Below are 13,482 nucleotides of genomic sequence, written 5' to 3' on the forward strand. Positions count from 1 at the left end.
CAAATGTGACTTTCTATTTGTTAAGAGCAGGCATGCATTAGTTGTCACGTGTTCTGTAATCTGCATCTATTTCTCAACTAAAGATGTATGAATGACACTTGATATATGATGTTTTGCTGTTCTGTAGGTCCTTGAACAGGCTTGGCCATACTTTGGGACAATCATGGAAAAAACATTTAAAGAAGTTGTGGAACCAAAAATAAGAGCAAAGAGTGTACATCTGAAAACATGCACCTTTACCAAGATCCAGTTTGGTGAGAAGGTAGTGTGAATGCTTTATGTCAGTATTTTCAGAGGCCGATGAGTAGTAACAGAGACTTCCTATTCATCACTCTCTTCTGCATGTCTCTTAGTTTTTCCTTTTGCCTTCCCTGATGATGGTGGTTCTGAGGAGGGCTCCTCTCCTGGTTCTTCCTCCACCTCCTCCTCCTCTTCTTCTTTTTTCCGTTCTAGACATGAGAACACTCGTTTCCATTTCTTGCCTTCCATAGGGGCAACTGATATTGTTACTGGTGTCTCCTATGATTGATCAGATTTGACTTGGAGATTTTCCCTTTTGGCTTGAACCTCAGCTCTGAAACTCTCTCTCTCCAGAACAGTATTATATAGGGCGCGGTAAGCACAAGCCAAACCCCAAATAAGTTGTACCTCCTTAGATTTATGTAAGCCACACCATCCCTGACTCAAATACTGGCTAAGTTTCTCAGGATCCCACAGGTGTTCAAGAGTGAAATCCTATGGCATTGCGGGCCCCCATGCTTCTAAGATTTTTCCTAAACCTCTCCATATTCCCTGCCAGTCAGCATTCTCTGGTTTTGGAGGAGATTCCTTCCCCATTACACGAATGCCTTGGAATACATTCAGGGAGACTGATAACACGCACACCAAAATGAGCATTAATTTGACATTCGAAAAACGTGTGACAAACTGAGAAGAAAGCCTGGAAACTGGTCTGAACATCATGTTGTTTGCAAAATTAGCTATTGCATCTGGGATGTAGTTGTTTGTAAAATTAGCCATTCCATCTGGGATGTAAATGTCAAAATTCAAATCATACCACATCGCATATAGGTACCATACAGGTGTCTCCATCAGTGCCCTAATTTGGTTATATATGAACAAAGTTCTACAACAAGTAATTATGACACTGATAATTGGCCAGTAAGTCACGAGTAACATGATGGCTTTTAATCCCTTACACAGTGCCTCCAGGATAAAGAGTGGGTTCATTGCTGGTAGCTGCCAAAAAGGGGTTAATGAATGGAAGCTAACAAGAGGAGGGGGAAAAAAAGAAAAAAAAAAAGGAAAAAAGCACAGCCCAGACTAAGCAGTGCTCAAAGTTTACAAATATCCCAGAATACTGGCAGTACGCCTGGCCTTTCAAGGTCAAGTTTTCCAGCACAGAAACCTGAACTACTGATAATGCTCCCTAACAAAGCTCTCTGAGAGCAGAGAGAGAGATTCGTTCTAAAAGCTAAAAAGCAGCAGTTGCCTGCATTCTGCACCCAAGACTGTCACAGTGTTAACTAGATCGATCCATGCCCGTGACAGGGAGGCAGTAGGTCCCTACCCTCTCACCCCCCCCGACCCCACAAAATGGGAAAAGGAAAAGGGACAGGGAGATGGGAGCTGGGTTCAAGGAAGGAAGATAAAACAGCGGCAACAATCTATGGAGGAAAACTTATTTTACTAACTATGATGTCGGAATGCAAGATAACACAATATAATACAATCTAATCGAAATTGAGACTAATAAATCAAATAAGATAGGAGAGAGAGTTCCTGAGACTGAGTCAAACCTGAAGAGCTTGGAACGGCTAGGAAAGCACCCTTCAGCACCCACTGCCAGGCAGTAAGAGACCGCCCCACCCGGAAGGATCAGATCCCATGACTTCCGTAATGTACACAGGAATAGGTACCTGGAATTGGAGCATTAACCCTTTAATTCCCAGTGCACTACATGATGTTATGATGGGGAATACTGAAAACCAAAAAACATAAAACCATGACACTTTGCAATACTTGTACTTTGGTTTCCGTAAAGAATTCGGATGAAAAGGGGACAGCATTTGTTTGGGACTCTGACGTTCAGCTCTTTAATAACTCTGTGCGTTTAATAACTGGCATTGTTACAGTACTGCTGCCTCCTTTGTCCTTCCTCATATTGACTTGAGCATCTTCACAGTGAAAGAAAGATAATAGAGGAGGATAGAGGACGTACATCTCTTGTCACTGTCAATGTCATGAAACTGGAAATAGGAAAAAGGGGCACGTCTTCATTTCTCATAGAAGCTTCAGTGCTTCCTATGACTTGTAGCGTGATCCGCTGACAACCAGCCCTATATCTGGGGGCTGTTCACATCTTTAAGACAGAAACTTGTGTGCCTTACTCATGCTTAACATGCAGCTCTTCAAAGTCTTTATTGAACACTACTGTAATTGAACTGAGTGAAGTGGGTAGTACTCTTCACTTGGACCTCACCTAATAGATAATAACTATGTCATATCTTGTCTGTCTTTATTTCAGTGCCCTAGAATCAACGGAGTAAAAGTCTACACCAAAGAAATTGATAGAAGACAAGTTATCCTAGACCTGCAGATATGGTAACATTGCATCATTGAGCATATCTTAATTCACTGTCCATCCAGCACCTGTGCGTGGTTTGTCATGCTGGACTGAACACGTGGTTCTTTAATGTCAGTGTGGAGTTGCTTGCCTTATATCAGCCTAGAGTGATATGAGTGAATCAGTTCCCAGTTGGATGTTATTTGCAGAAGTGAGATGTTGAACGTTAGCCTCTAAGTCAGAGCATGCACAGATACAGGTGTTACCTGTGCTGGCCTACCATTGCTGTCATGAATGTGAAGTTGTGTCCCTTGGTTTTTCCATTCACAGCAGAAAGAAGCCAAGTCTTGGAACTACATTTCTGTCAGTTGCACCGTGTTGTTTCTCTTTGGTCCAACCTCTCCAGTTCTTGCAGAACTACTTGCACTATTTATTTTTTAATTCTTTCCCCTAGATTAGTCCTCTTGTTTTAATCATTATGTGCATGTGCCAACCAGTGTATTTGCTTTTTCTTTTTTTTTAGTTAAAGCTGTTCTTTAGCAGAAAATAGTCTCTAACTCTATTAACAATAACAACAAATTAGATAAAACATTTGTTGATTCCTTACAGGCTGATTTGAATGAGCTTGTGTGTTTCCTTAACATTGAGCAGAGTTAAAGCCTCCTCTGGTTTTGCCTGGAGAATGGAATGAGTGGGAGAATTACCACTTGCATGCTGCTGTAGTTCTGTGGTAGGTGATTGGGCCACCCAATATAAATGGCTTTTCTTCATGGTAGTACCAAGAAAAAGAAGTGTAAAACTGCAGATTGTCTTGGCAGCAGCACAGAGCTGCTCAGAGCTGTGCTGCTGCTTCATATGGCAGTGGCATGGTAGCATCCCCAGCCTTGGCAGGGCCCTGTCTTTCCCTGCAAGACAATGTACTTCATTTTCAGCCGTGTTGTATGTCAGCACAGTCTGCAAAGGGCTCTTTGTAACAGCCAGACCAGTTTTAGGGCCTGTGGCAAATCAATCATGCTTTCCATACAGAGATCGAGGGTTTTGATGCCTTGAAGGCTCTGTGGGAGGTAGATACTGTTCTCTATTAAACTACTTCTCCAGGCTGCTTCTCCCACATCCTCATTTTCACTGCCTTAACAATGAACTGCAGAGGGATTCCCCCACCTCCTCATTCCTGTCCTTTTGGCAGATCCATCAGCATCTCCAGACTGACCTCTGTTCCTCCTTCTGACAGTAATTTAGCCTGAACTATCATCTGATAACCCAGCTATTTCATGTATTCACACAAGAGCCTTCAGCATGCCTTGTCTCTCTGATGGGGAACTCTTCTCTGGGCTGTCCTGAGGACCCAGTTTCTCCTATGTTAATATCCTAACGTCAGCTTCTGCAAGTGAGCAAGGTGCTGTGCATTGTACAGTTGCTGCAGGAGGTCATGCATCACTTGCAGGAATGGTGAGAAGCAAATCCATGGGCAGTGATGGTTATTTACCTGCTTTTTTCCAGGTTACTAAAGGAACAAGTTTGGGATGTGTTTTTCCTTTTTTTTTCCTTCTTTTTTTCTCCTGTCCTTAATCAAAGAAATGGGCAACCTATACTTTTCTGAAGTGAGGCAAACTCCCATTGCAAAACAGTCTCTCTTAGGTATGTGAATAGCTATGTGTGTCTACACTAATGCAGCTGGTGCTGGGAGAAGAGCTGGTTAGAGGAGATGGACTTGAGCTGCCCCAATGGGAGGCTGCAGCCCTTGGCACTACCTTTCCTTGCATGCTGGTGAGTCAGGTTTGGGTGGCTGGTTATACCCACAGCTACCTGGCACGTGTGTCTGTGCAGTCGTGTCTCTGTGGCTGCTCACAGAGGGCTGATGTCTGTGTAAGAGGGTTCCATGAGAATTTCCACATGTCATTGTGACTAGTGCTCAGATTGGAAATAAGCCTCAACAAAAGCAGGAACAGTGTGGATGCTTACAATCAAGATAGATGAGTATTATCTGTACTGATGTGGAAACATGTCTGACTGACTCATTAGTGACCTCAGACACCTGTAGATTAGCTCATGGGATTTGTATTTGTTCAGGCAGCCAGTTTTGCTGGTGACAGTTCTTTTTTGCTGCTCTCTTCCCAATTAATGTTTGATGGGGGGGCATCACAATTTTTCTTAATGAATGCTCCCAGCTCAATAATTAAAATTAAAACTGAATTATGACTTCCCACTGATGAAGTGAAAGCACTTTGTCTTAATTATTTTCTAGGTGAAGGGTGCATGGGGATAAAGTTATACATCAGCGACCTCATTTTCATGTACAGAAGCCTTCTGAGTAGTGCTAACAGCAGAGTTCTCTATTCTCACCTGGACTTGCTTCCTTTCTCATTTTCCCTCTAAGGGCAAAGGTGAGATACAAGTGGCTGGATCTGCCCGCAGAGCTGAGTCCTGGTGTAACACCTCAGGAGGATGGTGTAATTGCTGTGGTGTTGCTGTAGTGCACTTTGCAATGCCGAGACTGAATTCCCTTTTAGGTTTCGGACAAGTGTTGCTGTGTTGCAGTGAACATTAAAGAACTGACGTGTCTGCATATTAGTAACATGACTCCTTGGTGTTTGACGGGTGCAATTTTGTGGGAGTTTCCTCACTAGTGAATCCACGTGAGCTTGGTCTGCTGGCTGGCTCATCGCTGTGTGCAGTGCTGATTGGGGTGGCCGCAATTGGGAAGGCTGAGCTGCTGCATCATAGCGGGTGTTGTTATGTTGCGGGTGGCCTCTCTGCCCTGCTGCGGTGTTGAATAACCCTTTGTGTAGCATCCAGAGATCTCAGCACATTCAATAATTGTAACAGTGTAGGGTCATCTTGTGGCATCCCTGCCTTAAGCCTGTGGGATTACCATTGCATCTCAGGCTGGATATTAGGAAAAATCTCTCCTCTGAAAGAGTGGTTAGGCATTGAATGGGCTGCCCAGGAAGGTGGTGGAGTCACTGTCCCTGGAGGTGTTCAAGAGACATGTGGATGTCTCACTGAGGGACATGGTTAGTGGGCACAGGGGCGATGGGTTGATGGTTGGACCAGATATCTTAGAAGTCTTTTCCAATCACAGTGATTCTATTTTCAGCATTATGGGCCCAGCTTTTCCAGATGGATGCAGGTGAAATATGGATAAGCACACTTCCACAAGTTTATCTTCAGTCTTCATCCATAGCATAGGTGTGTGGTCCATATCTCCTTGTGCAGTAATATGATTTAGGATAGAAACAAGTTCTTTTTCCACCACTGACATGTAGGCAAAGCATGGTCCTGTGGATGCCAGCAGAAGGGCTCAGTTCTATGTGCATATGAGCATAAAGGCTTGGAGCCCAGCAGCTCAGCTCAGGCATTTTCTGTCTAGGGGAGAAGAGCAGAGAGCACAGCAAGCTTACACAGCAGAGGGGCACGTGAAAGCATAAGCAACTCAAACTGGAAATGAGCAGTAGAACTAATGAGGAGTAGAACTAATGAGCAGAGTGCATCCTTTCTACTGGGCAGCCTGGTGTGGGAGTGGTGCTTATATGAAGCAGACCTGAGAGTGATTAAAGACTTGGGCTCTGATAAAAGGGGCAAAGGCAGCTTTGACATCTAGACTTGAAAACAAGATTGCACGTATTGACATGTTACAAGGGAAGGCAGGTATCTAGAACTGGGTGGGAAGAGTTTTTGACTGTGGAGAGGTGTAAGGATTGTAAAATGAGACACCACAAGTGTTTGCTGTGTTGGACACTGGCAACGGCTGAATTAAATCCTCTTGGGCTAATTAATGCGAGGGACTCATTTTGGCTTCTCATTTAGACTTTATTTTTACAAAGCTCTGTTAGCAACCAGTGTAATGAACTGTAAGATAACGTCAAAATTGTAGAGATTAATACATGTTAAAATAAGTTTTCTTAATTATATGTCTAGCCTTTAAGGAAGATTATGTTAATTTTGACATGGCCAGTGAGGTTGGTTACTGAAGAAATGAGAAATGCTCTGACATTAAAGGCTTTAATCTGAGCATTATAAACTTCTTATATTCTGCTAAATGACTCTTAAAAAAAATTCAGGAACTTTGTTTGCAGAAATGGAGACAAATTCAAGTTGTGCATTCTTGGCAAGATTTTTTTGGGGGGGATGGAGGTGATCTGTCTATGTGCAAATTGCAGTGTGAATTAGTGGTAACTACTTTGCTGTTTGTCCATGTACCTGTGGTCAGAGCAAAAACAAATCTTCCTGATTGTGGGCTGAAGGTATGCACAGGGCAGCAAGCACTGCACGTTCACCTTGCTATGGTACCTTCCATTCTGCTTTGCCTGCTTTGCCTGTTTGTGTCTGCACCCAAAAAGAGCTATTTCTCAGAGGACTGGAAGGGAACTTGGTAGCTCTTAATTGTTTTTTGCTAGGGACATCAACAAATCAGTGGGTTCTGCCCAAGGTGAGTGGCTACTGCTTTTAGCATGAGATGATATTTGTACTTAAAAGTCTATAGTGATTTCTAAATTGTGAAAGTGCCACACTTGGCATTCATTTTATTTAAGGCCTGATGTTCTACATGACTAAGATCTCATTGTAAATCATTGATTTTTAATTCAGCTTCAGGGAAACCATACTGTTTTTAGTGATGCATGTGTCCTTCAGATGGGCTTTTTGGCTGTGGGCAAGGGTGAAGTATAACATCCAGCACCCATTTGTGATGGTAAGATGACTCAGGAGATGGGTCACCACATTGTGCTATGGGATCAGGGGAGCACGAGGGCTACTGCCATGGCTTTGAATTTCCAGTGAGCCAGTTGTTTCCCTGCTAGCAGCAAGCATGCCCCAACCAACTGCCATTTTTCAGAATGAGAAAGTAACCTTGAAATACAAATGTCAAAGGCTTTGACATTTGGCAGGCAATCAATATCCTACAGTTTCTGTTGTGAGGATCTTACGCTTGCTTAATGTGCTCAACTTAACCTTTTCAGTTGCTTTACAGTTTCTCTGCCTGGGGTGTCATGTTGCAATTGTTAAGCTCCTATCCTTTCTACTCTGTACAGCCCAAATTTGCTCACTGAACTATTGCAAACTGTGGAATAACGTGAGAACTTTCTTTCAGTTATGTAGGAGACTGCGAGATTCACATGGACATATCAAAATTTAATCTTGGGGTGAAAGGTGTACAGGTGAGTGCAGTGCTGCTCCTGACTTGGGATAGATGGTTTTATCTCCTTGTATTTTGGCTCAGGAAATAATGTCTTCCTGGCAGAGCACCTAAATATTATTTTAAGCTTCTTAGCCCAAGCCTTAGACAGGTTCAGTGCTAGAGCATCAAGCTCATGTGGGCCAGCTTTTGCCACTGGAATTTGGAGGAGCTGCATGTTGGTAGAGAACTTCAAAAGAGAGAGTTCTGCTGGGGCATTTGTGACTGTTTTCTGTTAGACCAACAACCTGTTCTTACAGTACTGAAAGCTAACATGCAGATCACAGAAGCAGCAGTAGGACAGCATTACATGGCAGTCAGGATAGCAGAGAGTCTCTGTGAAATTAGAAAACATTGCCTGGTATCAGTAACAATAGTCTGGAAGGAAAGGAGGTTATTGCTGTTAAATTCTAAGTAATTTGAAGTTATTTGAAGCAAGATTTTAAATATATTTACTTCATTGAAAAACTGAATTTTTAAAACTGTAGCCTGAGCATATCTTCAAAGGGTTTTCCTTGATCTGTTTCCTTGATCTGTATTTGCAGTTGTATGGGACTTTGCGAGTAATATTGGAACCTCTTCTCACTGATGCCCCTTTCATTGGAGCAGTGACCTTGTTTTTTATGCAGAAACCGGTGAGTCAGAAGGGAACTGTGCTCTGTAGCCTTCTTGGCTCTGGGACAGTTTTAATATATGGATTGGCCTGTGGTGAATGCCACGAGCTGTCCATCACCGGTAACCCAGCCTGCATAACTCTGAATATCTTGCAATGCAGGTGTTTGAACAGCAAATTTCTGATTTCTAAATGCTCATCTTCAAATCCAAGGGGAAGGAAATGTGTTTGTCCCACTCTCTTGCAGTAATGTCTAAAGAGTTGTTTGCTTCCATCTGAGAGGGGGAGGAATTTCCAATGGTGACAGCACAGGAGTCATTTCATAGACTTCTAGATGTATTTTAAATCATCCCAGTCATGGATTTTATATGTAGAAGCATTGTTTTCATCATGAAAAACTTGATTTCTCTTCATACAATAAACAAGAGATTCCTGAAATCTGTGTTTGTAAATCCCCCTGCCTGAGAGCACAGACCAACCTCCAAGTGAAAGGGTGAGGAAATAACTTCAAAGTATAGGGAGAGCTGCTGGATTTACTGTGCATGATCTTGGGGCATCTGCCAATGGCCATTGCTGAGGGCTGACTGCTGTGTTTTCCTGTGCTTGCAGGATAAGCCCCAGTGATCCCTTAATTTCAGGTAGGACAGGTGAGGGAATTGCTATCAGCTGTTGATTTTAATGTGTGAATACAGTCATTTACTACTGCAGATATGGCCTTCTTTAAACAGCCAGCTCTGTTTTAGAGGCATTTGCTTCTCCTTTAAAGTCAGCATTTGTCCTGAAATAACTTTTAATGGTCCTGTATCATTCCTCTGCCTTTGTTCCAGCACTTGGAATTCAACTGGGCAGGCATGACCAACCTCCTGGATGTCCCAGGGATTAAGTGAGTGTCTGTTTTCTTTCATTTTATTCCTTTTTGAAAAGCCTTTGGGAATTGGGAAAGCCTTTTCCAGCAATCACCAGAAGTTATTCTCAAGAATGATATGTAAAAGTTGTTATGCTGATATGCCATCATCCTATCTGGCTGTGGGGTTGGCAAATGCTGAGTAGGGTGCTCTTGCATCATGTCAAAATTGATTTAATTACTTCACTTTGGGATCTAGGGTGACAGTAGGCTGCTGTAGTTTGGAAAAAACAAGCTCTTCTGTTTCTATGTGCCAGTTACTTATAAAGGTAGTTGAGCAGATCTGGGTATTGGTTGTCTGTACTTATGTTTGGTTACCATACAATGGAAAAAGGTCAGGTGTTACAGGGCTGCAGCCCTCTGACAAACTGAAATCCAGCCCATGATAGTAAAAACTGCAGCATATCCAAAGGAGAAATATTATTGTACTGTGTAATATCTATTCATCCTTAAGGTTCTTCAAGAAACCCAACTGTTCCCCAGTGCCTCTTGGGTTGACCTTGTAAATAAGGCTTGCACAGCAAGGGTGCAAATCTCATCAGTTTTCAATACTGTAAGCTTTAATCTGCTCCACCAGATTGGAGATCCACTTTTTCCTTGTTTTTCAGTGTAAGAAGAAGATTCTGTTGCACAGGAACAAAATCCACAGTGGTTAATCAGCCACTGCCTTTCTTTCTGTAAAAGTGAATGCAGGCAATAATGTTCTGCTTTCTTCCACCTCATGCTTTGCAGCCACAGGAAGTGGCTGATTGCTTTAGGTGCCAGTTTATGCAATAAAGGATCTCTGAAGACTTTGGATGTTGAGTGAGAGGAAGGGCTTTTTTTTTTTATTTGAGGCCAGAGTGGCTTTTTGCCCTGAAGTTTGCCCTGAGAGCTCCAGTTTTTATCAGAGGAATTAATCTGCTCTTTTCTGATGCAACTTTCCTTAATCCTCACAGAGAAAAAGTATGTAGGTGTTCCTGCCCACAACCTCTCATATAATCAAGTACAAATTTAGTGTCCTAGATCTTCGTTCTCTGGTTCTCTCACAGGGATTTGAACATACAAAACCTTGCTCGTTCATCAACACAGCACATGAAAGCTATGAGCGAATCGTGTCTGCTGTGAACAGGCTAAAATGCAGGTTGAGTAAGAGCTCTCCCTTTCTTTATTCTCCTGCTTAAGAGACCAAAGATGCTGCACACAGACATTTGTCTTCACAGGCTAGCTGTGTGTAGTTTGGTGCTGTACTTTCAGACTCAAGAGAAGGGGCAGTTTGTCACCTTGCCACAGGGAGGATTTTGTCAGGAAGTCCTATGCTCTGGCCAAAGGCTTTCAAGCTTCTGGTTGTGCAGTGGGGTGGGAGAGGCCATTTCTTCTCTATGAATCCAGCTCCTTCTATGAACTGTGGCAATTTCATTGCGTGGTCCTTCCCTGAGAAGTTGCCTTAGAAGCACTAGATTTATCAAGGGAGCAAAAGACTTCCAGATGTTTGGTGCAGCCAGATTTCCCTCTTACTGTTGTCTGCTGCTTCTTCTGAGTTATAGGATAGGTTCAAGTCGTAATCACCCAGAGGGTACTGGAGGTCTGTGATAGCCATGTACTCCTTGCTCAGAAGAAGCAGGGTGAATCAGCTGTCCCTGCTATACAAACATGGGAATTCCAAATAAAAGATTTTAAAATGAAAAGCTAAAAAGGAATAAGTGTTAGATTAGACTGGAAAGTTCCCTAGACTCCAAAATGGACAGCACCCTCAGTTCAGACAACGTAATGAAGGTCCGTCCAGTTACCTGAAATGAGATTTCCCTTCTTAATACAAAGTATATCAGGAGAGTGAATCTCAACTTTTGTTTGGTTCTGTGCCTTATTTTTTCATTCTGACTGGGCTGGTGATTGGTTGTAGAGATTTGTTTTGTTTTTTTTTTTTCCTTTTTTCTCCATCCTGCAGCGTAATGTCTGACTCACTGATTCAAGATTACATTGCTGCACGGCTAGTTCTGCCAAACAGGATTACGGTGCCTTTGAAGAAGAACATGAGCATTGCCCAGTTGAGGTTCCCTATCCCACACGTGAGTTTTTCTTTTTTCATCGAGGATGTTATTCTACCTGAATGTGCATTTGCTGTAGTGCAAGTGCATGTACACCCATGCGTTGGGTTCCTGCACATCCAGTTCTCAGCAGCTGCTTCAGCCTGGATCACAGCCTTTCTGTAGGCAGTGTTTCAGAAATACACAAGTAAATATTGGCTAGCTCTTTATTTTTGAGGGGTGGGAGGTGCTTATATATGGCATAAGTAGTCTGCTTAGACATTGAAACATTTACCAATTTAAACCACTTGTCTCATTAGAATACCACAGGTCTTCAATTAGAGAAATGATCCATAAGAGACAGGCTACTCATTTCTTTAGTAATTCTGTGAACAGATGTAAACACAGAGCTCAGAGGATGACACCTGTATGTTGAAGAAAAGAATTTTGAAAAAATCCCAAACCAGTAAACCCAACCCTAATCTCTGAAATATCTGATACGTCCACATCTCTGGTCTTCTCCTTCTGTTGAATACCTAAGATATATTAATTAATGAAGACATTAATGAATGACTGAGGGCTGTTTCCTGTTGCAAACTTGCATCACTAAATTGAATTTGAATGGCCACTCTTCAGTAAAATAAGAACCTACCACTGGATGCTTAGTTCCTCCTTAAGTCAGTGGAAATTGATTTTGATTCCACCATCAATTTGATTGTGATATATGTTCTTGTGTGTATGTGTATGTTTCTGATTTTAAAATAAATTGAAGACTATTGCCTACCTAGCTATCTGGGTGGGACTGTGTATCTGTGCAAGTTCTCCCCCATGGAAAATGATAGGAAAAGTGATTGTTTTATTACATACTGACTCAAAATGCATATCTTTGCAAACCTGTCATTCTGACTAACCTTGCTGCCTGAAATAACAGTTTTAGGAGGCAGCATATTATTATTATCCAAATACCACATTTTCATGACTGATTTTATATCTTTTCCTATCCAGGGAGTAATAAGGGTTCATCTGTTAGAAGCTGAAAACCTTGTCCAGAAAGATAATTTCCTTGGTGCAATCAGGGGGAAGTCTGACCCATACGCTCTTCTTCGGCTTGGCACGGTGCAGTATCGAAGCAAGACAATTTCCAGAGATCTTAATCCCATCTGGAATGAGACATTTGAGGTACTGAACCTTTTGATCTTTCCATCTCTAGGATGCACAGTTGTTTACATCCTCATACTTGGAGGACCTTCTCTTACCTGACTGCAGTGGAGCAGGTGGAATTCCTTGTTGCTTCATTGATGAGGGCATTCCTGTCCCTTAAACAAGTCAAATTTACATTGCAAACATGAAATGGCACTGAGGGTTGATCTGATTTACATATGTGGGTGTTTGGAGGAGGTGCAAAGCATTGCTTTAAATATCAATCAGTGCAGCAATCTGATCGTGCAAGTGCCTTCTACTCTAGAATTGGTTTTACTTTGTATGTGGGATATTTGTAGCTTTTTCTAATTTTGTGAGCAAAATCAACTGGTGGGTTTAACTTTTAATTCAAAACCAAGCAAACTTGTTTTAAGATAGTTTCATCATAGTCAGTTGCATTTGTTACGTGATCAGCCACAAAACAGCAGGGAATGTCCTTCATATGTTACAGAACTGTGAACCTATGTGAGTGCTTTTAATTTTTAATCAATACCTGCTTCTTCTCCAGTTTGTTGTTCATGAAGTGCTTGGTCAGGACTTAGAAGTGGACTTGTATGATGCAGATCCAGATAAAGATGACTTCATGGGCAGGTAAATCAATGAGATTTTCTTCTTGTTGCTCTTCAAAGGGATGTAGTGATCTGACAGGTCTGCTCAACAGATTTGAGAAAACAGTTCTGAAGATTAAGTCCTTTACTTCTTCATAGCTTTGGTCCCAGTTAAGTGCAGTCTAACTTGAATCCTTTCTCTTTGTTCTGGTCAGGTTTTGTTGTAGTTTTATAATGGAGAAATATCCTCATAACAACATTTGCTATCCATTTTCCATACAGAAAATGCAAATATGAAATGATTGGCAGCCAGGAAACTGCCCTCATCATATCAGATGACAGACAGGAGAGGGGCACTGCTTCTTAAGATATGGTTATCTCAAGTGGAAAAGCTTTGGTGATGTTCTATGGATAAGATTAGCACTTAGGGAAAGGCAGAGTTGGACATGATTTCTTTCCGACTGAGTATATC

At 42.1% G+C, this 13,482-nt stretch overlaps 1 protein-coding gene across 6 annotated transcripts in view; it reads left to right on the top strand.

Annotated features, from left to right (window-relative positions):
- Positions 1-13,482, top strand: part of ESYT3 (extended synaptotagmin 3) — a 30,849-nt gene that overhangs the window by 6,523 nt on the left and 10,844 nt on the right. For all 6 annotated transcript variants that reach the window (XM_090143626.1, XM_090143624.1, XM_090143627.1 and 3 more), the window contains 8 exons: positions 128-262; positions 2,528-2,604; positions 7,656-7,722; positions 8,285-8,374; positions 9,180-9,235; positions 11,184-11,304; positions 12,268-12,441; positions 12,971-13,053. In XM_090143626.1, the coding sequence (XP_089999752.1) occupies positions 164-262; positions 2,528-2,604; positions 7,656-7,722; positions 8,285-8,374; positions 9,180-9,235; positions 11,184-11,304; positions 12,268-12,441; positions 12,971-13,053 (767 nt within the window). In that variant the 5' untranslated portion in view covers positions 128-163. The remainder of the gene's footprint in view (positions 1-127; positions 263-2,527; positions 2,605-7,655; positions 7,723-8,284; positions 8,375-9,179; positions 9,236-11,183; positions 11,305-12,267; positions 12,442-12,970; positions 13,054-13,482) is intronic.

This window comes from Phasianus colchicus, chromosome 7 (assembly GCF_987193195.1).
Source record: "Phasianus colchicus chromosome 7, bPhaCol1.hap1.1, whole genome shotgun sequence".
Lineage (NCBI taxonomy): Eukaryota > Metazoa > Chordata > Aves > Galliformes > Phasianidae > Phasianus > Phasianus colchicus.